General features: G+C 56.0%; 1 protein-coding gene across 5 annotated transcripts; it reads right to left on the bottom strand.

Moving 5' to 3' along the window:
• Positions 1-2,796: 2,796 nt before the first annotated feature.
• On the bottom strand, positions 2,797-22,622 carry PPM1J (protein phosphatase, Mg2+/Mn2+ dependent 1J). 5 transcript variants are annotated; one of them, XR_006286888.1, is made up of 11 exons: positions 22,334-22,622; positions 18,600-18,726; positions 17,759-18,082; positions 16,197-16,309; positions 12,914-12,998; positions 9,832-9,950; positions 9,544-9,607; positions 7,918-8,025; positions 7,145-7,296; positions 5,055-6,667; positions 2,797-2,808 (listed from the first exon to the last, which is right to left on the bottom strand). XR_006286888.1 is itself a non-coding variant. In XM_043533651.1 (10 exons), the coding sequence occupies exons 1-10, from the start codon at positions 22,606-22,608 to the stop codon at positions 6,520-6,522; spliced, it is 1,515 nt and encodes a 504-aa protein (XP_043389586.1). In that variant the 5' UTR covers positions 22,609-22,622; the 3' UTR covers positions 4,963-6,519. The 5 variants fall into 5 exon arrangements, 4 of the variants coding, with proteins under 4 accessions (XP_043389586.1, XP_037740934.1, XP_037740935.1 ...); XM_043533651.1 differs by lacking the exon at positions 2,797-2,808 and having other exon boundaries at positions 4,963-6,667; XM_037885006.2 differs by lacking the exon at positions 2,797-2,808 and having other exon boundaries at positions 4,963-6,667; positions 18,600-21,647; positions 22,334-22,447.
• Between the last annotated feature and the right edge of the window lie 1,616 nt (positions 22,623-24,238).

Below are 24,238 nucleotides of genomic sequence, written 5' to 3'. Positions count from 1 at the left end.
TCTGGGGGTGGGAGATCACCTCTACCAGTGATCCCACGTCTGTGGCTTCCCCAGGCTCATGCCAGTGGCAGGGTTTACTTGCTAGTACGCAGTGTTGATTGTGCCAGCCATTAATCCTGCCCATCTGCCAGGCAGCACTGGTAGTGCGCAATGCTCCCGTCTCCGGCTCTCCCTCCAGTGGCAGCCCAGGACGGACGTGCTGCTCACACCCACACATCACCGTTGTACCTGTTGCCTGTGAATTTGGTGCTGCTGAAAAGTGCGGGATCAATGGAAGCTTCTGTTAGCCTCCAGGACTGAGATAGCCCAGGCAGAGTGGGGCAAGCTTCCCTCACACTGCCCTCCACACTGCACCCAGCAGCCCTGGACGAGAAAGGAGCAGTCTTGAACTTTGCTGGGTAGCCCAGGCGGCTAGTGCCCCTCACACGGGTGGCTGCTGTAATGTGGACACTTGGCCCCAGGGTACCATGCTCAAGTCCAGCAACTCACTTCCCGAAGGCCGGCAGCTGGCCCTCCAACGGCCCAGGCTGTCATTCACCCCTGCCCTGTTCTGAGCGGGATGTCTCTGCAGGTAAAGTCCGGCAGGAATTAGCAGGGATCTCCAGGATGGATCTCCTCGTCTTCGGAAAGTGGAGAGAGCAGAAATAAATTCCAGTGTCCAGCACAGAGGAGGGCGAGGGTGGGAGCAGCGAGTGAAACACAGTGCAACAGGATATTTCCCTTGGGCTTTGCTTACCTTGTTATTTCCCTTCCACTTCCATCGCCTGAACTTCTTGAGCCCTGGAGAGTATCCTTCTGCATTTTTATGAGAGTCGACTGCCTGGAACGGTGCTGCTCCCCAGACAAATGGGGCAGCATGAGGAATCTCACACTGTGAGCTGTGAGATTTACTCAAACATGAACCTCTGTTAAATAAAAAGAAAAGGAGTACTTGTGGCACCTTAGAGACTAACCAATTTATTTGAGCATAAGTTTTCATGAGCTACAGCTCACTTCATCAGATGCATATGCATCCGATGAAGTGAGCTGTAGCTCACGAAAGCTTATGCTCAAATAAATTGGTTAGTCTCTAAGGTGCCACAAGTCCTCCTTTTCTTTGTACTTGTAGAGTTAACACGGCACCACTCCCCTCCTGTGGATGCAGGTATACTGGTACAGAGGTGCTTCATGTTGGCATTGCTACTCCTGTATAGGAAGGGGAATGATTGTACCAACATAAGGCAGCTTGATAGTAGAATAACTGCATCCATACAAGGTCTTGTGCCACTATTTTGGCAAAAAATCACCCCCTTACTGAAAGAGTTATATCAATCCAACAACTGTGTGCAAGCCAGGCCTTTCGCCCTCAGCATCACCATTCCCCTGTCTGCCAGGCTCTCTCTCATTAAATGTTCGGCCTCAGTGTTGCATTAGACACAGAAGCCAGGTTGGTGCCCCCACCAGGCATCGTTCCCACTGCGTTGCCAAGGTGGAGTGTTTTGTTGACAGTTTCTGCAGTTCAGGGTGTGCTTTAATGTAGACAACAAATGCGCTGGGGCTGAACTAACATCGCTCTGGGAACCTTTAACTTCTGAACATCCTGAGTTGCGGGTGTTTCCGCGCCCTGCCTTAGCTATGCATTCACTGAATATTATAAGAGACGCAGTAGTAGTGCTCAGGGCCAACACAATTAGTGCTGTTCCACCCCACTGCCAGCTGCTAACAGAGCCTGTCCCCACTTCCTCTGCCTAGCACCTGCCCCGCCCTGGCTTTGGAGAGGTGAATCCCTGCACATGTGCCTTTCTACTGGCAGCAGGCCTGATTCTCCACTGCTCTGCACCTTCTGTCGGCATTTGTACCTGTGCAAAATCCTGGCGTTCTGATTCAGTACTGGTGCAAAGGACAATGCCTGGTGCTGGGCTATAGTGAATGAGGCCCAGTGACTGGAGCCAGGGACCCCTGAGGGTCTGTTCAGGGGGTTGGACTAGATGACCTTCTGAGGTCCCTTCCAACCCTGATATTCTATGATTCTATGATTCTCTGTGGCAGAGCAGCTGTGCAATCCTGGGAGAGTCACCACCTCTGTTTCAGTTTCCCCATTTATTCAATGGGGATAAGACCTGCCTCATGCTGGGCTGTTGCAAGACCTGTTTGTAAAGTAAGCTGCAATTCATCTCCCACTCGCCCTTCCCCAAACTTTGGCTGAGGGCTTGTCTACAAGCAGTTTAACTAAAGGCGTGGTTTTAAACCAGTGCAAAGGCTGTGTGGACTCTATTATTTCAGTTTAAAGCAGGCTTGGCTTATTGTGGTTTAGTTTAAGTCCATTGGGACAGGCTTAAGCTAAAAGAAAATAAGCCACTCAAACCTAATAAGAGGGCCCACACAGGGTTTGCAACAATTTAACCAAACTGCTTCAAATGAATCAGTGCAGGTTTGTGTGTAGACAAGGCAGGAGGGGCTCAGCTGCTGCAAGTGCCCACGCAATTCTAATTGTTTGATGATTTTGGGGGGACATTTTCAGTTGATTTCTGTTTGAAAATGTAAAAAGAAACTTAAAAAGCCATGTTATAAAGCGGTCCAAACCCAACGGTAATGTTTGCAGACCAGGGGAAGGACAAGGTGGTGGAGCCAATATGGGGTGACCAGCTAGCACCCCACAGCCTGCCAGCAAGGGGGTGGGGAGCACTGCTTGGGAGCCAGGGCGCGAGCACATGGCTGGGGCAGCGTCCCCGCAGTGGCAGCGTACAGCCTGCGCTGGGAAGCACGAGGAGCGGGCTCGGGAGTGCCCCAAGAGACGAATACATTTTCCTTGTAAAGGCTCTTCTGATCCTAATGAATAGCCCATTAGCCAGACGTCAATCAGAGCCTGCCAGAAGCCTGGACTCCATCTAGCCCATTGATTTTGGCCGTGGGCTCTCCTTCAGAAAGTTTCTCTCAGTCAGATTTAGAGGCAGTAGCGGTGAGGGTGTTGTACCAAGCGCCGCTGCTGCCCTCTAGTGCCCGCTGCACGCCACGCAGAGCTGCATCCTGGGTCCTACCTGGCACCTGCCCACCCTGGTCTAGCTCACACAAGGTGGGCGAAGCGCCAGGCTGACGGTGCAGTCGTGATGGCGCGTTCACCACAGGGGCGCTCTGGAGCTACGCGGGATGAAGACGCGCAGCCCCGGACGGTCTGAGGAAGAATGAGGAGACCCCATTAAAGCCAGAGGCAAGTCGCAGAGGGCACGTCTACACGGCAGCCGGGACACACAGACGCAGGCTCGCTCTACTCAAGCCAGCATGCTAACAATAGCAGCGTGGACGTTATGGCTCAGGCGGCCGCTCAGGCGAGCTGCTTGAGTCCAAGCCCATCCGAAGATGTGGGTCCAAACTCAGGGGGCCAGCTCCAGCCCCAGCCCCAACAACAACGTCACGCTCCTAGCGTGCTTGCTCAAGTGGAGCTCGCATGAACCTGCCTACCCAGGCTCGGAGGCTGCTCCCAGCTGCAGCGTGGCCAGGGGGTAACAAGAAAAGGCCCTGCGAGAGCCGTTACCGCTATAAGCTCAGCTCTTTATGGGTAAAGATCACAGGCCAGGATTTGTCTCGGGCACTCGGTAGCTCTGAAAATCAGGCCACTCCTTTGGGTGCCCTGGCTTCAGGCACACCAGCTGCAAAATGCTGGTAAGAATCGGCCCCTCTCTCCTTGGGCGTGTTGGGTGAGCCGAGCGTACGCTGGGGCAGGCCCAGAGACAACCCCAGACACACAATTTAGTTGGCTTGACTAGCACACATTTCAAGAGACTCTCGTATTTCTCATTACTTGAGGTCAGCACTGCCAGTCTTGTTCGTGGCCCCATTACGCACGGGATGGGGGGCACCAATCTCACTCCACACTGCCCTCTGAGAAGGGCTGTAATGCACTAATACTCTAGACAGTATTCGAACCAGGCATGCCAGCATTGCAAGCTCTCAGGACCTGATCCAAAGCCCACTGAAGTCAGAGAAGCTATCCACTGACTTAAGAGCTTTGGATCAGGCCCTGGGTCACAATTCCCTCTTCCAGCCAGGCCCCAGATTGTTTCAGAATTCACCTGCTCTTCAGTTCTAACCGGAGTCATCATCGGCAGAGATAGCCCAGCAAGTAGCTGCCAAGACATTTGTCAGCCCAGGAGGGGCGTGAATAGCAGATGGAATACTAACCAAGAGAGTTCCTGTTCTCTTTGGGGTTTTTTGCAAATATTCCCCACAACAATAAAAAAGGAAGCCCCTGCCCACTTACAAATCAATCAGAAAAACATCCTAACTCCCTTCGGAGGCATGAGCAGTTTTCTGGACTCTGACTGCTGGGAATTTAGTGGGAAAGGTGCAACCAGCTGGAGAGTTCCAAGGGAACAACCAAAAGATTAAATTTCCAGAGAAATATACTTTGTCTTTACAAGCGCCAGGCAACACGCTATGGAGCAACAGACTCAATCTCCCCGCAATCGCACATGTAACATCCTGTCTCAGATGGCAGCTAATACCCAGTATTCTGTTTGCTAGCCCAGGGCAGCTAAGATACTCGTATCACATTTTGGGTTAAAAAACAAAACCAAACCAAATAAGAGGCTCTCAGAGCATCAGTAATTTGTTCTCTCTGCAGCTCCTGGATACACAAGAGAGTCAACTCCACTCCTCGGGTGCCATCTTGCCCACTTGAGGCGAGGCAGACTAACTGAGTAACTTTCACTTAGTCGGCACTAAAGAACAACACCTGACAATGGCAGTCAGTTGAAAATATGCACACATTGCTTGGCATCAGGGAAGGCAAAGTTCCACTCTTAGCATATGTGGAGTGGGGGAGGTTTTGCATGATCGGATCTTTGTGAACAAGGCGGAAGATACTGGCTCGTAGAGGTCTGTCTGGGTATATTTGCTGGCAGCCCTGTAAACTACGCACAAGTGACTGGCTTTCAGGCAAGTCTCCTTCACCAAAGGCTCTGCAATAAAGACTTGGCAGTGGGATTCCTGGTGGCATTCTTTATTTAAAAACACAGGTCTACACAGGGCGATCTAACGATCTCCTTCCAGCACAGAAACGTCAATAGATTAAACACTCCCTGGATGCCTTTTAGTTCCAACTAGGTGTACCCAGTTTATTTACATCTCACAAATTACGAGTTACAAACAACGTTCATCAGAAGGTGACACATCACGATAGTGCTTCGTGCTCCTGGCAGCGGCAGGACACGAGAAATAGTCAAAGTCAAAGTGTGCTTCAGAAACAGAGGGAATTTGCCCCATTTTTACCCTGGGACAACCTTTTATAGATACACCCCTTCATCACACTCTGAGGAGACCCAGAAGATTCATGTCCCAGATCAGAGGTTTGCAGAACGTGTTGCTTTTACTAAATCAAGCATTCCGCAGGGCAGGGCAGAGCCCCAGCTCCAATCAGAATAGAGCTGGTCACGGCTCTGAGATTAATACAGGAAAGAAGGTGATTTGCTTTTTTTAGAGAAACACACAGCTTATTAATTATCCTTGGCTCTCAGCTAAGCACATGGATGCAGCATATTTAAATTGCAAGGTCTTTGGGGCAGGCCTGGTCTGTATTTTGAATAGAACTAAGCACCAAATTCATTACAGCTGGTGGGAAAATGGGATGAAAGTTTTGTGGACGTTTCATCCCAGTGGTTTTCATTTAAATTTGAATTTGGAAATTTTCAGACCAGCTCTTCAATTAACAATAATTGGGCCGATCCCCCGCGTTGGCATCTGGGAACTCAACACTGGCCCAGGGTGCTAAAGCAGCTCTGGTGGAAGGTGCAGAGGACTAGCAGGGGCGGTACCTGCTCATGGGAGGCCCGCTTACATATATTTCCAAGTATTTATATAGTGCCCATCACCATGGTAACTGGGCGCCTGCTCCTGGTTACAAAGCTGAAACAAAGACACAGTAAGGGACTGAAGGCTGCATGACCGGCCAGATGGCAAGGGTGCTCAGCCACAGCCCCCGCAGCACGGCTCCATCCCAGTGCTCTCTCTGGCAGGCGATTAGGCACTAGGACTGGACACAGGCATGTGGGAACAGCAGCTGGGATGCAATGGTGCAGATCTCGAGGTGGGAGAAGGAAGGGTTTGCAGCGGGCAGCACGCACTCTCCCGGGTATGCTCCTCCCGCTAATCCACACCATTCTCACATTACGAGAACCAGCCACCACAGCCCTGGGGGCTCTCTCCCATCCCTGCAGAGGACACTTTGAGCCCCGAGTCCTCTCGCAGGGACCAGGTCAGGTAGGGTTGGCTATGGGTGCTGGCATCCACACAGTCCTGCCTTGATCTCCCCACCCCGAGGGCCCCAGATGGCTTTTCTATCACTAGCTGCTACGGCTCTAGGCTCTGCCCAGTGGCAGGGAAGCAGCAGGCGGAGAGGGGGGCGCGGGGGGAGGCTGGGGTTCCAGGGTTTCTTACTCCTCTTGTCGGAGAGGCCGGAAGCTGGTCAGGCAGCCCCTGTGCCCCCCACCCCAGGTCCTGGTCCCACGCCGACTGTAGCATGCTGCGCCCCGGGGCAGCTTGGCCTCACGTGTAATTGCCGGGGCCGCCCAGAGGAATCACGAAGACGGAGATGTCGTCTCCAGAACCCAGCTTGTCGTTGGCCAGCCGCCAGCCTCGCTCCTTCAGCACCCCCCTGGACCTCACCACCAGCTCACAGGCCGCCATGGTGTACCTGCAGCACCGCCGGGGACAGCCAACAGTGGCAGCCAGTCAGCAGCAAAGGCTCCCCCTGCCAGCCATTCACACTTGGGGCAGATCCCCCACCCTAGAGCCCCCTAGTGAGGCTGACTGTACGCCCTGATGGGAAAGGGGACGGCTGCAGGGGGCGAGGGGGGTGGGTCAAGCTCTATGGCAGAGGAGGGAGGAATACACTGCTCTCAGATGACCCCTCCTGCCCGCTCCTGTGCGCTGTGGGAAGCAGCATGCAGGGCCCCCCCCGCCCCCGGGACACATGGCGGGGACACATGGCTGTGACCCGGTGCCTTTGAGGAGAGACAGCGGCAGGCTGTGGGAACTGTAGCCCGAAAGGGAATGATGGCGGCAAGCCGGGAGCGCTGGGCGTTTGGGACAGCCGGGCCCCGCGCCGCACTGCAGCCATCCCGCCCTCGTCTTCACTCCCGGGACAATACGCCCGGCCCCCTCGACTCACCTGCAGGGGTCGTTCGGCTCGTAGCCCATCAGCACTTCCGTGACCACGTCAGCCACCTCCCGGTCACTGGTCACGTCCCAGAGCCCATCGGTGGCCAGGACCAGCACGTCGTCAGGGCAGTGTTCATACTGCGTCAGGTCGTAAACTCTGACCTGGCGAGAGACAGGGGCTCAGCGCAAACACCAGCCACTTGCTACTGCTCTTCAGAAAGGGCCTGTCCAGCTCCTGCCCTGCCCTGTGTCACAGCACCATGCCCTGGCCCATCTCCTCCAGCCAGCACACAGGGATCCCCAGGGTTCCCATCTCGCTGTCGCTTTCAGAGTCATCTCCCTGTCCCAGCTGGGCTCAGAAGGGCAGAGAGGAGGCAGAAGGGAGACCAAGCAAAGCATTGTCCTGCACACCCAGACAGGTGGCCCAGCTCCCCCTCTGTCCAGCAGGGACGGCAGCCCTGCCCTGCCTCACGGGGGCGGGGGGATAAGGGACCTAAATGCTGCAAGGCGCTCAGCTACCCTGATGATGGGGGCCGAAGGCCTCCGGCAGACAGCTGGGCCCGGGGGCAATGGCAGAGCTGCATGATGGGCCCAGCACTGGACTAACCGGGGCTGCGTAAGGGCAGGACAGAGGTGCCGTGGCAGAGCTCACGCGGAGCCAGCCCTCGTGACCCTATTGCTAAAAGCCCCTCCCTGAGGAGAGCACTGAATTCGCTCACGTTACCTAGCACCGGCCACTGATGGTAACTCTGGGGAGGAGGACAGCGGGCCGGGCAAACTCACCTCAGGGACACAGGAGAGGAAAGGCTTGATGTAGATATTGGAGTTGTACACCTTGAGGTCGTGGTCTCCTAAGCCCCGCGTGACCCCAATTGTCGCCATCACCCGTGCCTGGCAGGAAAGCAAATCAAACAGCTTCACTGTCTGCTCCCCCTTGGCGCCAGGGAAATACACGCACGGTGGGTGCTGCAGTCAGTGCATCTGCAGGGGGGCTGAGTGGGCCCTTGGGCTCACTGGAGAAAACAGGGCTGGAATTTAAACCTTCAGAGACAGAAATCCCCTCACAACCCACCCGCCGGCAGAAGTCAGACAAGAAGAGTCCCCCCAAACCATTGCAGACTCTAATGTCCCAGCTCCATGCCTGGATTTCTATGACCCCTCTAAACTCCTGGCCTCCTGTTCAATGGGGATTGTGTCTGTATGACATCCTGTACCCCATGTTCACCACTTTTATATGGCTATGATATATTTCATATAAAGTTGGCCTTGTGAGCTATCATTTGAAAACTCATAATCTACTGAACATCACTGTCCTGTTAAAATGTGTGTAACAACAGTGTGTGTAAAGCTATGAGATTTTACTATATGTTTGTTACTGAAATATGTTGTAATTCTGGGGAATGCCTACAGACTAGCTCCTCAGAGACAACAAAGGACTGGCCACAGTTGTTAGAAAATTATTAACTGCTGAAACAACCTTCCACCAGTAAGGGAGACTGTACATAAGGAATTTACAGGTCATCTCCAAGACGGCTCAAACTTCACATACACAGAAGGTGTAGGCAAGAAATTTAAAATTCACCTAAAAGACATTTCAAGTTTCATGTGCACAGGGGACTGTTTTGTCTACCCCCCCGCTGGGGGTAATCCTCAAAGAGGGGAAAAAGGAATAAGAATGGAGAACTCACAACACACAAATTACCTCTCCTCCCCCATCTCTACTCAAGGCAGTAAGATCGCTTAAAAGACAAATGTGCATCATTGAACTGGGGGGAGTGGTCCTGGCCTGGAGGTTTTCCAGCCAGTCCAGACTGCTGAAAGCTTTTGGGTAAGATAAACCTTTTTGCTTTTAATCCTATTAGCCTTGGTAATATTTAGGAATTAGCTTGCATGTTTATCTTTTTATTTCTTTTGTAACCAACTCTGACTTTAATGCCTTATCACTTGTAAATCACTTAAAATCTATCTTCCTCTAGTTAATAAACTTGTTGTATTGTTTTATCTAAACCAGTGTGTTTGATTGAAGTGTTTGGGAAATCTCTACTCAGGACAACAGGACTGGTGCATATTCATTACCCATTGCTGGAATGATGGACTAATCATGAGCTTGTACAGTCCAGTGGGCTACTGGACAGTACAAGATGCACATTTCTGGGGTGCACGGCTAGGACTGAGAAAGATGCGGATTTCACCCTGTATCTAGTCATGGCTGGCTGGGAGAGCATTCATGTATTCAGCTGGGAGAGACTTTACATGGCAGTGGCTGGGAGCGAGCAGAGCCGGGAGGGGTGGCTGTTCGGACAGTAAAGCAATGTAAAAGGCATCCCAGACTGGAGAGCTAAGGGGACACAGCAGTCCTGGGGAATGTCACAGTCTGTAACTCACATCTGCAGTTCCTGGGCACTTTACCTTTTTACCTTCTCCGTAGATAAGCGGAAACTTCAGGTCATCCTCTTCTATCCTTTTATAGGCCCTGGTTACAAACAGGGAGATGACCAGGTAAAGCTTACCAGCAGCACCTGGGCTGTTTTCAACAGAGCAGCTTGTGCCCGTCAGACACTCAGGCCCTGCCTATGCTAGAAAATCTGCTGGCGGCTGCCAACAGGTGCAGCTGAACCCACCCACAGGGGCAGGAGGGTCTAAGCAGCTAAGTCACCAGGCTGGCACAAAGCGTAACAAGCAGGTCAGTGGCCTTACCAGCCATTCATGTTCTGGTCTCTGTACAGCATCTTCTTCCCCAGCTCCTTGTGCTGAATTCTCCGTGGAAACTCGAGGTGCGTGAACTCATTCCCCAGCAGCTCAGGTCTCAAAAACCCCTAAGGGGAGAAAACAGCAGATTCAGCCACAAAACCCAGCAGTGCCCGATGCATGTGAACAAGAGACACAGCCTGTGCTCCAGGCACGCAGCAGGGGCTATGCTGGAGCGGGAGCCCACAGTGCATCGTTCCCCAGCTCATTAAGACACCGGGCTTCGAGAGTGAAGGCAAACGTCCTGGCTGGGCTCCCGGGCACGCCAAACCCTTCTGCACACCGCAGCAAGGGAGCCGTGTGCTGGTCCCAAGGCAACACAGCTTGGGTGCCAACAGCCCTTTCTCCAGCTGCGCTGCCCTGTCTGATGAAAGTCTGACTGAAGTCTGATGGCTTCCAATAAGTGTCCTGGAGAGGAGGGTTCTGATTTCAATGGGCTTGGGGTTCCCTGGGTCACTCCCTGGGATACAGCGAAAGGGCCAGACACCGCAAGGAAAGGGGCTGAAATGGCTTTTATTATTGGTGACAACAGCAACACATCTCACTGTGACTGGAAAGGCTGCCAGGCACCTTTCCAGGGCAGCCACCTCCCAGCGCTGCACCGGAAAGCCCCAGTTCCACGTGACACCAGAGCACCTCCATGTAGTTCTGGGCACAAATGCCCCTCGTGATGTCAACGGGGGCTTTTGCCCATGCTGATCTGGAAAGGGCTCTGCAATAACTGACCCAGAGGGTCTGGCTGAAATATACAAGAGAGAGAATTCAGGGGGAGGCTGAAATGCACCCGGGTCTGGTTCAGGTACCCAGAGGTCACCCGTGGGTTGCAATGGCGAGGCGGAGTAGGGCAAGAGACTGTCAGTCCACCAGCCTGAAATCGGAACTAGCAGAGACGAGAGAGGGGCATCGGGTACAGACAGCAAACACTGGCCCAACTCAGCAACCTGCACCCAGGGCTCAGAGATGGCAAGTGAAAAGCAACAGGGAGTGACTTCTCTTCTCTCAGCAGGAGCCTCCGTGCCATGATTAATGCCATGGCCTCTGCCTACCCTCCTGTTCATTTGCCCAGACACAAGAGGAAACGCTGGGACTTAGACACTGAACTAGCCTCTGTGGGCGGTGCCACTGTCAACAATGTCCCATCATTACTGAGTATTTCCTTGGACGTTTAAACACTGCCCACATGAAGGTTCCCAACTGTTTCATTCTGCAAAGAGGGGGATCCCCTCAAGCACCCAATTCCCTTCCCACCCCCCAGAACCTTTAGTCCTACATTTCTCCATGGGTCCGGGATGGTCCCTGGACCACAGAGTGAGAAACACTGCTCTAAACAAAGCCAATTTCCCCCTAGCAGACCCCTAGCCAATGAGTTGGCTGCCCAAGCTTACATGGGAATCTTCTGCGTCAGCCCAGCCCTGAACCCACAGCAGTGGGGCAGGGCACGTTAACGTGCAATTATCGCATTGCACCACAGAGTTCAGGGATAAGAGAGACCCGTGCCTAGATGCAGGGAGGGACACGGGCTGGGGGGATTCTAACAATGTTAGCAAATGCCAAATGACTTAGCAGAGGAAAAGATGAGAGCAGGAGGTGAGGGAATCCAGTGCAGAGCTGCAGACAATCTCTGCTGGAAGGAAGGCTCTTCCCAGGGGCTGTGTGTTCTATCTACAGGAACAGAAGTCAAACCGTGAAATAAATGCCCTCCATTTAACTTGTGTCATGGTTACAGCAGTTTCCTGCATTCTTATTAGGACACAAGGCCTACAAAAGGGCTCTGGCTGAAATCAATTCACCCCAGCCCATGGGGCAAATCTAGGGTTGATTTTCTGACTGCTCAGGTTTCCTGCCACAGCCAATTGGAGAGACTACACTGCTGGGTGCAATTTCCTCCTTTCCAGGGCTGTTTGAAAACAGAGCTGAGGATAGGAAACCTCTTGGGGTTTTTCCAAGGTATAGTCTGAGCCAGGAGACATGTCCAGCAAAACCTCAGCTAACTCTCATGTCACCTTCTCCCTCCCACTCTCTGTGGGGGTGTTTCTTTACAACCCTATCAAGTTTCATTTTGCAGCAGGGTGATTTTCCAAGGCAAACTGGAGAGAGAAGCTTTCAGGAACCACAAGAGCGATGCTCAGACTTGATCTGTTTTCCTAGTGCTGTGGCAGGCACCGGGGCGCAGAATCAAGACCTGGCATTAGCACAGTCTCCCATCACCTGCTCCCCTAGCGGAGAACAATGGGGCCGGGGAACATGATGGGCAAAGGGAGGGGCAATGCGTACCGACCAGGAGACGGCTGCTTTCACGGGGAACCAGACAACACTAAATAAATATCGGAGAGGCCTCGCCCTTCCCACCACTCGCCTCGGGCACGGCACATGGTCCATCTTACGCACTGGCTCTGTGCTGGCGCGAGGAGCCAGATCGCCAGCCCTGGGGAGCGCTGCCCTCTCTATGCCCAGCGTGAACACAGAACAAGCCATAGAAAGGCACGCACTCCCCACGCTGGCCTGCTCGGACCTAGGGGCGAGAGGGAGTTCAGTGTCCATGGCCCATTCAGCCCTTGGCCTCTCTGATGAGGCTGCTACACGAGAGGTTTGTCTGCACAAGAGGGAACAGGCGGAGACCACTGACTTGCTCCCAGGGGTCCCCGGACAGCTCTGAGTCAGCTTAACTGCCAACCTGGCCTGGACCCAGTGCCCTAGAGGGTAAACACCTCACATGCCATTCCCCAACCCCCGAGACAGTCCGACGTGGGGCTGGATTGGAACTAACGAGGCCCCACTTCTCATTCCCAACCCCCCATCCAGGCCCCGTCAAACTGCACCTATTTCACAATCTAGGGCAGATGGAAACGGCTGCTGATTCACCTGCGGGGTTGTATTTAGCGAACAAACCACACAAGTGATCTCAGCGCGGCTTTTCCCAGCAGCACAACTGCCCGGAGAGCTGCCCGGCTCATTGGTTTACAGACCCAGAAGCTCAGCGGTGGGGGAGGCGGGTTAGAAGGAATCCGATGAGAAGAAAGTTCTTTCTTACTAAAACCTGTAGCCTCTGCCTCTCTGTTTCGGGAGTAAATTCCCTGGACATTGGGATGATTTCCCCGTTACGGATGATAATGGCCCTGCAATGAAATACGGAAGGATGAGATTAGTGAGAAAGGGAAAGCGGCTGCTCTCATTTCACAGCTACGGGAAGAACATTGCTGTGGGCTCCCTCCAGATCTGCCGGAGGCTCCTGGTTTATTTACTACACGGCACACCTTTGAGAAGCGGGGAATCTCACACTGTCCATTCGCCATCGGGTATTTTTGTATCTGCTGTTCAGATTCCACCAGCCCTGAGCTGAAGAATCACTTGCTGGCTACACGACTGCGATTCCCCCGAAGCTGCTATTGGGAGAGCCAGGCATGGGGGACGCAGTCTGCCTCAGGAAGACCATAGAGGTCAAAAAATAAAAAGTAGAAAGCGGGACAGAGAAAATAATCTAGGTGGAAAGTGGAGCAGAGAGAAAAATGAGTGGAGGTTGGCTGTGTGAACAGGATCTGCGTTAAGGTCATGGAGGCATCGTGAACAGGAGAGCGGGACAGGGAACATGCAGAACCCCGTGGCCGTTCACAGACAGGGTGCGCAGGAAATATTATCCTGTGTCACTGGTTCACTGCCAGTGCGGTGCAAGGCAGGATGGGTTGTTCAGCGGATCTGTAAAAAAAGCTGCTCACAGCACTTGGCTAGAGGTTACCAAGTGCAGCCAAGGTCCTTGGGTGTCTGTGGCCTGGCTGGATCTCTGGCTTTCGCTGCTCTCTATGGCAGCGGGGTCTCCTCCACACACTGTGCGACTGCTGCAGGCACCCCTGGGGCCCGCTCGGTGTCTGCTTCCCAGACCAGAGGTAAAGCAGAGACCCTGACTCGGCTGCCGCCGTCTCTCGGGAAGGATCCCAGCGTCGCCGGCCAATGGATGAGAAGCGGCTGGTCGACATTACGGGGCCGGACAGTGGCTGTGTGGGAACGGCGCTCACTTATGCAGCAGGTTCTAGCCCCTGTGCATGCTCCGAGCCACAGCCACTGATCAGCCACCTCGCAGTCCTCGTGCTCCCCCGCCTGGTTGTATCCACCTGTTGGCTCAGTTAGACTGCAAGCTCCTTAGGGGAAGGACTGTCCTTTCGCTACATGTGAGCGCTCAGTCCCTAGCACGATGGGGCTCGACCCCCGACTGGGGCTTCCCTCGCTTCTGCAACAGAAGCGGCACGAAGAACCACCCCCAGCCATTGCCCAGTGAAGCCAGCGTTACACTAGTGCCTGGGCAGAGGGCAGGGACAGCTGCAGGAGAGAGAGATGGGCTCTACTCTGCCTCGTGCCTCCCCAGCAGGACCCTTAACTGACTTCCCCCGGCGCGGTTGCCTCTATTCTTGGCCAGGAAGAACACAGCCCACTTCTCGGCTGGCAGGGTGAGTCTGCAGCTCCAGCAGCTGTGTGCGCGTGGGGGGAATTCCTCGTTTAACCGAGCCCCATGGACACAGCTGAACGTGGGAGCCCAGAGCGGCATGTTAGGTCAGTTACCAGAAGCCACACTCCAACAGGGACATAAGATATGGGGGGTCTTCCGGCCTAGCTGGGTCTCACCATCTGGGTCACTTTGCCCAGAGCCACGCATGGGACAGCGGCTGGCAGCATGGGGAGGAGCTCATGAGAGGCCTGCGGAGGCCACTAGAAGCTGGTGGAGATGAAACCGATGCCTGCTCTCTCCAGCTACCCGTGGCCGTGACAGAAGATGCTTCCTCCATTTGGCTCGGAGCATCTTCCGTGCAACACACTGCAGCGCAGGCCTCTACAGCAAGGCAGGGCTCACACTGACGACAGTCACAGCTGGCCTACTCCTCCGCCTTGGTGCATTTCCTAGCCAGTGGGCAACTGAGAGCTTCAAAGACACTCTCCAGACGGGTGGCTCCACCTCCCCCCAGGCTCATCAGCCGGGAGCGCCACGCACACCCTCATTCCACTTGCCCCTACAGCGCTCAGCTGGGAGTGCAACTCCACTCCACAGGGCACCACGTTCACACCCCCGACCTCCAACCAACACATTCCACCAACACCCACATTTGCGAGGGTGACATTTATGCAAGGGGCTAAAATTTTCAAAAGCGCCTATGTGATTGAGCTGCCTAAATTCCATTGGTTTCCACTAGTACTTAAGCACCTAAGTCACATAGGTGACTTTGTAAATAAGAGTTAGATTGCAAGTGCCTAAGGGCTTATTACACACAGCTTTTGAACCACTTAACTATCACCCCCCACCCCTCCCAACAACCAAAATAGTTACACGGGTACAAAAAGTGCACGCACCCCTGGGCTCTGACACACAGGGCTCATCTACACTGCAATACAATACGCATGGCACAGCCGCGGCTGGGCTGGCTCGGGCAGTGGGGCTGTTGGGGCTCAGGCTGGACTCCGGGCTCCGAGACCCCACAACAAGGGTGGTGTCAGAGCCTGGGGTCCAGCCTGACCCCCAACGGCCACGCGGCAAGTTTCAGCCTCTGGGCTCGGAGACTCTGTGTTGCCAGTTTTTCCTTGTAGTGGAGGTACATCCCCCCCCTCCCCCAGGGGAATTTTCACGCCCCTACAGCCAGCTACGGAGTGAAATGCAAGTCAGGCCGGGAGTCTGACTGAGAACAACATGCGGAGCACACAGCAGAAAGGTCTGTTAGGAAATATTGCTCGGGGAAGAGAGGAGCTCACTGCAGTTGGGTCCCCACTCCGCCCCGTCTTTAATCACACACAAGATACTGCCAAGGAAGGTGTCTGGAGCTTAAGGAATCAAACCCTGAGTTAAAGGAGGCAATTCTGCACTACCCGAGTGCCCCGGGCCAATGGGCGGACAGCAGCATTCATTCTTCAGGGCTTACTCTGCTGCTCTGAACACCACCATTACCCACAGCTCTGGACAGCGTGCAGTTGAAGCACCCCTGTGAAAGTGCATGAACCTGCAGTTTACAGCTGTGTGTGGAGGCATGCAGGGCAGCACTCTCACCAGCCCCAGCCCCAGGCTTCGGGATCCACACCTGACCAGTAGCTGCCATGAGGCGGGTTTCTCCGGGGCTGTCACATGCCTTCACCAAGCTCCTTTTTTTTTTTTTTAAGGGCACATTTATTTCCTCAATCAGTCAGTGTCTGGGTTCTGGAGGGGGGGTCAGACCCATTTCCAGCGGGCAGCAAAGGAGTCTCAGCCCACAGTCACACTGTGACTGGAGCTGCCATGCCCTAGCCAGGGGAGGGAGCCCTGGGCCAGACGCTGGCCCCTGTACACACTCGCTCTCTCCTACCTACTGTCACCTGCGTTTGCCACGTAGACTTTCCCCAGGAGGTAAACCACGGCTAGGACGCAGCAGCCTCCCGCCACGAGCCGGGTCGTCTGCTCCCGCTCGATCTGCTCGTCCTGAGGAGACAGACAGCAAGACGGACCCACAGATGGAGGCAGCTCGAAGATGCCGAGAGGTCAGCAGGGCTCTTCTAGGCGGGCTGCTGAACCAGACAGCGGGTGGGAAATACCCGTACACATGGAGCGGGGTTACCACTGCAAGAGGCCCTCCAGCATGCCCTCCACCGGGCAAGGGCCCCCCCAGCGCCAAGCCGCCCTCCCCCGTACGCTGGTGGCTCTACGGCCTGAACACCCTTGCTCTTCTGTCATGTCTCCCTGGTTAATTCCTCATTCTGACCCTGGGAGACGAGCGTCCTGTCCCCTCCCTACCCCCACCCTCTGCTCTGCCACAGCCAGGAGCAGCAGCGAGAGGGTTAACGCCAGATCCTCCTCTCCCTTAGCGATTGCACCCTCATTCACCTGGCGGGGCACCACTGCCAGCCCTGTGCCTGCTGCTGGGTACGCGAGGTCAGGCCTGCCTGCCCCACACGCACACGGGACACTTGTCACTGCACCTGGGGCCCCTGTCGAGGCAAAATAAAGTGCCTGGCAGGCCAAGGCACTGGCCGAGCTCTCAGCACCAGCGGGGGTTAGCAAAGACAGGGTCAGGCTCCTGAGTCCAGAGACTGCAGCTAGCCAAGCACATGCCCCAGCAGACCAAAATAGCCCTCTGCTGTCCCGTCAGCATGCTGGTTACTAAAGGAAATGAGCGTACATTCCAGCTGGAACGCAGCTGCCCAGCCAGGGCCAGGGCACATCCCCTTGCCTGATCCCAGGGGCTCCAGACAGCTGGCACTGGACACAAGATGCCTGGGTTCCCTCTCCCGGGGGCAGGCTGGGGAGAGAGGAGTCCTGCAGAGAGTGGCTTCCCTCAGCCTGCTGGGGGCTTGGGAAAGCAGCAGCAAAGAAAAAACAGCCCGAGAGCTGCTTGTGCAGAGTCCCCCTCCTTCTCCCCCTCCTCCTGCTCCCTTGGGTGCCGTGAGGCAGTCTCCGTGTGAGAGAAATGACACATCAGCCTCCCTCCCGCCGCGGGCCTCAATGCTTCCTGTTGCTAATGGTGACGAACAGGACGTGGCATCGCGTGGCGCAGCGGGAGACGCTGATCTCACGTGGCACAGCCCCTGAGCAGAGCACCTCCAGCAAGGGGGTGCCAATCTGCACTCAGTGCAGGCTGCGGGGGAGGAGGCCAGGCTTGGGGAGAGCAAGGAATGCTCGGAGGGAACTTTCCTCCTCCCTGTTGTAACTGTGGATGTGCTCATTAGCCCCAGACACGCCTAATCCTTTCTGGCATCCTGCTGAGATCCTGGCTTCGGTGATCTGTGTGGCAGTGAGTTCCACAGGTTAACTGTGCCATGTATGTTGTGGGGAGGAGAGGTTGACAGGCCTTTCCTCCTCTGACAGTTCTCTACCCAACTCCTCCCCTTCCACCTCCTGCTCTGGGACTGCACACTCCCCCAGCTCGCTCACCATCCGCTTGAAGGCGTTCTCGATCGCACCAATCACCAGGCTTTCACAAGAGACTGCCTTCTCCAGGTGGAATCGGGGCAGGGCATCGTTGGGGAGCTCTGCATCTGCTTCTGCAAGGGGGGCCCGGTTCCGCTCAGCCGGGAGCCCCTGGGAATCGCTCGGAAGGCAGAGTGGGGGAGGGGAAGAGTCCTGTAGGATATCCACCAGGTCCCTGAGCTGGTCGCAGATGTGAAGGTGAAGCAGCTTGGATGCCATGACAGCGGCACCACTGCCAGCGTGGCCGTCAAACAAGCCCCAGTAGTGGAAGCAAAGGCCCTCCCTACCCTGTTGGGAGAAACGGGATGGTTAAGGGAATTCCCCTGGGCGTAAAACCAGGGGGAAGAGAGGGTGGGCCCAGCTGAGCAGGGAGGTTAGTGTCACCGGGCTGGGCTTGGCTTGCCCAGGGCACCGATCCCAGGACGGAAGGCCTGTTGGCCCCCAGTGTCAGTTCTAGTCCAGCCCACGAGGGGACTGACCAAGCTGCTGCTCAGTGACTTGGGCCAGATCGATTAATTGGTGGCTTCAGGGCAGTTCCCTGACACAGGCGGCCCCTTCCCCTAGGTGGCAGGTTCCGCAGCGAGGCCCAGCACTGAATGGACTGAAATCCAATCGCACCCCAGAGGGGCCCAGGCCAGCGTGACCTCCCCTGTCCGTACACGCAGCGGATGGAATTTTGCATGTGTGTTTCCAAAGCCATTTTGCCTGGACCATGGCAGGAGCAGGGCGTGGAGCAAAGAGAGTCAGCATGAGAATTACAGGAAGCCCTGCCAGGGTCCTGGCCTCCATGGTTTACACTGCTCACCCCCTCCGCTTCCCCTGTGCATCCCTTGGGAGCTGGGTTACACCTCGGACTGCATCGCCTGTCCACCAGCACCACCTCACAGCAGGCTTGATCCTCATTGTGCTGGCTCTTCCCAGCATTTATCACCCTAGGGGGACGGAAAGAGATGAAAGAGACAATGATTTGGGGCGAACACTCCATTTATCAGTGGATTTCACTCTGTGACTGCAGAGAGACACGGCAAGCGCCAGCCAGTCCTTCACTCGCCCTGGTTTACAGCATGCAGAGAACAACTGCCCACCGAGACCAGCTAGCTCACGTGGCAGGCTGTTCCTTCCTCACAAAGCTTCTGACTCAGAACCTGCTAAAGCCCTGGTTGCAGTCGTGCAAGATACAGATACCAAGTCTTGCAGCCACAGGTCCTCCGCTAATGGGTGAGGTCACGTTCCAGTATGTGCCAAAATCCTCAGTGCCCCACAGAAAGCCTGGTTTGCTTAAGCAGAAGTGGGCAGGCAAGATGTACCAGCAGAAACTTTTGCAAACAGAGTGACATTAACTAATCAATCCCCCCTTGCTAAGCAAATTTCAGATCTCGATTGCAAAACCTGCTTTGTGGGAGGAAGTTGTAGATATGCAAAACAAGAAGCGCTCTTTGGGCAGCAGCTCTTCAAGTGGTTTATAGGGAAGGAATGGTGTCACATGGAGAAGCAGTCAGAGCTAAACTTAAGGGTGCTTTTAACGAGTTCCTCTAATACTCTGAAAGGTTCCTACTTCTGAGAACTCAAGTGCAGGGTTTTCTATTCCCATTACCGCACTGGAGCAAGTGACATTTCAAAGAGTTCAGAAGTTGGAAAGAAACCCAGAAAAACCCATCCAAGCTTTGGCTTGTTCCCATCACAAATTGTGAGCAAAAAAAGCCCAACTGTGTGTAAACAAATGAGAAAGATGGTCATTTCAGAACTCTAATAATGCCAAAGTCCGAGACAGTGACTGCTGTTTATTATAGTGAAACAGCACCACCAGGGGCCACCTCTGCAATATATCATCTTATAAAAATATCTTACCGCTTCTCCAAGATTTCCAGTAAATTTTTCCCCGCTCTTTAATTAAAGACAAATTTCTACTAGATGACAGATCTTTGCTTGTCCCTGGGGTGGTCACTTGAAGGTAGGTTTCACTGTAATACCCTACAGGGAAGTGATGTTTCTGACAATATTTGTTATTGAAGGACAATCACAGAGCTGTGTGCAGCGCTGCCAGGAGAGAAAGGAAAATAGGGAGTGCTTGGAAAATCCAGATCCAGAAAACTAGCCCTGACAGCACGTACCACTGTGAAAAGCAGCAGAGCAGGCACCAGACCAAAGACACACTGAAATGAACCCCTGATTGTCTAAGGTCCTTGTCACAAGTAAGATACACCTCCTCCCGGCCTCTCTCCCACCTTAAGAGGAGGCCTTTGCAAAGAATTCCCCATTAAGTCTAGTTTTTACCCACTTCATGGTTGGCATTTCAGAAGTCTCAGGGCCGGCTACAGGATGGAGGTGACAAAGCCAAAAAAAGGCCAGGCTGCGGGAGGGTCCCTTCTGCCCCTCCCAAGGAGCTGAAGTGACTTGACTGGCCTCACATCTCTGGAAATGGGCCAGGTAATACACCAAGTTAGCTTATGGGGCCTCTCCTGCTCCCAACGAGCATGTCAGGAGCAGGTCTTTAAAGAGGAAGTGTGAAGCTGCCTCTTCCCAGGAGCAAGGTTCAAGTCCCTGCTCCTCTGTGATCTTGGGAAGCTCAGTCGCTCTGAGCCTCAGTTCCCCATCTGTGAAAAGGATAGTGTGAGCTACATCCAGAAAACACGTGAAAGATTGTGAGGCACTTGGATACCGCAATAGCAGGGGTATATATCCAGCCGACGGAAGGGCAAAACAAAAGCCCAAACAGCACAGCCCGGCTCCTCTCAAATCTACGTTTGACTTTTCTTCGGGCCAGGTTCCAACACCCTTATTCACATTGAATAACACCGTACTCTGCAAGTCATCCCACTATGGCCAATGTGACTGCTCACCTGCAGAAAGTTAAGCTAACAGGTAAGTCTTTGTAGGTCTGGGGCTAAAGACACTATTCAGTGGGAGGGCAGCAGGCACTGGCCGATCAGGTTTGCTGCCCTGCAGAAGGTATTTGTTTCACCTACGCAGGTACACAGGTAAGCCAATAATAATCCATTTAAAAGGAAAACATAACTTGTGCCTTCCAGGACCGGCACCAAATGGAACCAGAGTCAGCACTTGACCCTTGGCCAACTAGATGATGATACTTACAGCAGACATTATCTCAGGGCTGAGCCCCAGTAACCTTTGCTGCCCTGCAGGGACAGGGTGTCAAAAGACCTTAGGGAACCTCCGTGGACTGGTGATGGAATGAGAACAAACAGAGCTTCCCTTTAGTTATACCACAGGTTCGAAACTGCAGGGGAGGAAAGGAAAGTGGACAGGCATCTCTAAGGCAGTACGGACCTCTGCCTTACTCCAGCTCAGCTAATACAAAAAATACTGCTAAAAATGAAACTCCCACATTGTAGACTCTCTGGGAGAGGAATCCCCTTTTCAGTCTGTGAGCACAGAGCCCCCAGCACTATGGGGCCTGTCGGCACTATGGCAATTGTACCTCCGAACGATGTGCAGCCATTCATTGTACAGTTTACACACCAGGGCTCTAGAAATATAAAATCCTCCGGTTAACGGCAGGAGGGAAGCTGGCCACAACATAGTTGTGATCCTGCAAACAGGCTTCCCTGTTCACTCATGTTTCTGTGCTCAGACTCACTTCACTCACCGATTACTCATGTGCGTAAGTGTCTGCAGCTTCTGCAGAACGGTGCCTCCAGCTAAATGTCTGGCTCTGACCTGCGACAGGCTCTGGAGATGCTAAGCACCACACAGTGACTGCACAGGGTGGCCACGGCAGGGGAAGGTGAGCGCCCTGGGAGAGTTAAACACTGCTGCATGCTTGGCTCTGCTTTCCCCGTGTGGAGCAGATGGGAGCAAGGCGAAGGGCTGCTGTCTGCACAAGGCGAGACCCCTGGGGCAGGAACAAGGGAGCTATTCAGGGCCTAGGTGCTGGAACTAGGGGTGCGGCCACCCCCTGGCTTGAAGTGGATTCCATCCCATACAGGGTTTACTTTGGTTCAGTGGCTCTCAGCACCCCACTATACAGATAGTCCAGGCCCCCGACTCAGGGTCCCAGACTAACTCAGGGGGTCCCTCTCCCGTCAGGGATCCTGCTGGGGGCGTCAGGCACCGCGGCGCCCGTAGGCTGGATACCCCACAGCGCCTGGGTCCCGTCCCGGTGGCAGCGCCCTGGGCAAACCACCACCCGCCTCGCCCCCGGCAGCTGCACCCACGGACATGCCCCGGGCACCGGCAGGGCCCCGCTGCGGGGCCTTCTCCCGCCATCCCCGGCCCCCGAGCCCCGCAGGAGCCGGACCCAGGGGCCGGGGCGCTGCCGGCTGCGGCGGGTCCATCACACACGGGGTTTGCAGTTTGGTTCAATGGCTCTCGGACCCCCCGGGGGACCCCCGCCTAGCTCCCTGCCGCGGAGCATCTCCCCGGGCAGCCCGCGCCCGGGGCCAGGCAGGGGGAGCGGAGCGCCCCGCGGTGCGTTCCGGGCACGCCGGGCGGGCAGGTCCGTGCCCCCGCCGCCCTGGGACCCGCCCCCGGCTCAGCGCCCGGCCCGGGCCCCGCGCCCCCCGGCGCCCCGCGGCTCACTCGGCGTAGCCGGTGCTCCAGGGCAGGCGGCGGCGGGTCTCCCGGGGGCTCTGCACGGCTCTGCCCGCGTGATCGCCCGCCCGCCGCAGCTCCTCGGCGCTGAGCTGCAGGAAGGCCGGTCTGGAGAAGCCGCCGCCCGCGGGCGGCCCCCGGCAGGCGCTGGGGCCGGGCGGGACCGGGGGCGGCGCAGGCGAGTCCCGCGGGGGCTGAGCGGCGGGCGCGGGGCCCGGGCCCCCCACCAGCTGCGCCACCGCCGTGCGCACCCTGCCCAGCATGCTGCCTCCGGCTGGCCGCGCCGCTGGGGCCGCCCGGCTCCGCTCCCCGCCTCCCCGCCCACGGGCTGGCCCCGCCCAGCAACCCCAGAGACCACCCCACCACCCTGCACCCCTCCACTGCCCCCTCCAGCACCCCAAACCGCCGCACCCCTTCCCTGACCCCTCCAGCACCCCGACCCCCTGCACCCACTGCCCCTTCCTGCACTCCTTCACTGACCCCCCTCCAGCATCCCAAAACCCCCTGCACCCCTTTCCTGACCCCCCTCCAGCACCCCGACCCCCTGCACTCCTTCACTAACCCCCCTCCAGCACCCCAAAACCCCCTGCACTCCTTCACTGACCCCCCTCCAGCACCCCAAAACCCCCTGCACCCCTTTCCTGACCCCCCTCCAGCACCCCAAAACCCCCTGCACCCCTTTCCTGACCCCCCTCCAGCACCCCAAAACCCCCTGCACCCCTTTCCTGACCCCCCTCCAGCACCCCAACCCCCTGCATCCCTTCACTGACCCTCTCCAGTACCCCACACCCCCCTGCATCCCGCTGCCCCCTCCAGCACCCCCTGCACCCCTTCACTGCCCCCTCCAGCACCCCAAAATCCCCTGCACCCCTTCACTGTCCCCTCCAGCACCCCAAACCCCTGCACCCCTTCACTGACCCTCCTCCAGCACCCCAACCCCCCGCACCCACTGCCCCTTCCTGCACTCCTTCACTGACCCCCCTCCAGCATCCCAAACCCCCCGCACCTCTTCCCTGACCCCCCTCCAGCACCCCGACCCCCTGCACTCCTTCACTGACCCCCCTCCAGCACCCCAAACCCCCGCACCCCTTCCCTGACCCCCCTCCAGCATCCCAAACCCCCCCGCACCCACTGCCCCTTCCTGCACTCCTTCACTGACCCCCCTCCAGCATCCCAAAACCCCCTGCACCCCTTTCCTGACCCCCCTCCAGCACCCCGACCCCCTGCACTCCTTCACTGACCCCCCTCCAGCACCCCAAAACCCCCTGCACTCCTTCACTGACCCCCCTCCAGCACCCCAAAACCCCCTGCACCCCTTTCCTGACCCCCCTCCAGCACCCCAACCCCCTGCATCCCTTCAGTGACCCTCTCCAGTACCCCACACCCCCCTGCATCCCGCTGCCCCCTCCAGCACCCCCTGCACCCCTTCACTGTCCCCTCCAGCACCCCAAAACCCCCTGCACCCCTTACTGTCCCCTCCAGCACCCCAAGCCCCCGCACCTCTTCCCTGACCCCCCTCCAGCACCCCAACCCCCTGCACCCACTGCCCCTTCCTGCACTCCTTCACTGACCCCCCTCCAGCATCCCAAAACCCCCTGCACCCCTTTCCTGACCCCCCTCCAGCACCCCAACCCCCTGCACTCCTTCACTAACCCCCCTCCAGCACCCCAAAACCCCCTGCACTCCTTCACTGACCCCCCTCCAGCACCCCAAAAACCCCTGCACCCCTTTCCTGACCCCCCTCCAGCACCCCAACCCCCTGCATCCCTTCACTGACCCCCTCCAGTACCCCACACCCCCTGCATCCCACTGCCCCCTCCAGCACCCCCTGCACCCCTTCACTGACCCCTCCAGCACCCCAAACCTCCCTGCACAAGAGGAACAGCAACATTT

The sequence above is a fragment of the Chelonia mydas genome, chromosome 21 (assembly GCF_015237465.2).
Source record: "Chelonia mydas isolate rCheMyd1 chromosome 21, rCheMyd1.pri.v2, whole genome shotgun sequence".
In the NCBI taxonomy this organism is placed as follows: domain Eukaryota; kingdom Metazoa; phylum Chordata; order Testudines; family Cheloniidae; genus Chelonia; species Chelonia mydas.
This window is presented reverse-complemented; position numbering and strand designations above follow the sequence as displayed.

Coding starts and splice junctions, on each gene's coding strand:
- PPM1J (XM_043533651.1), bottom strand. CDS start 22,608: ATGCTGGGCAGGGTGCGCACGGCGGTGGCGCAGCTGGTGGGGGGCCCG. Junction 9,951..12,913: donor GGCAGAGGCTACAGGTTTTA/GTAAGAAAGAAC, acceptor TTCTCCCCTTAG/GGGTTTTTGAGACCTGAGCT. Junction 9,608..9,831: donor GACCAGAACATGAATGGCTG/GTAAGGCCACTG, acceptor GTTTGTAACCAG/GGCCTATAAAAGGATAGAAG.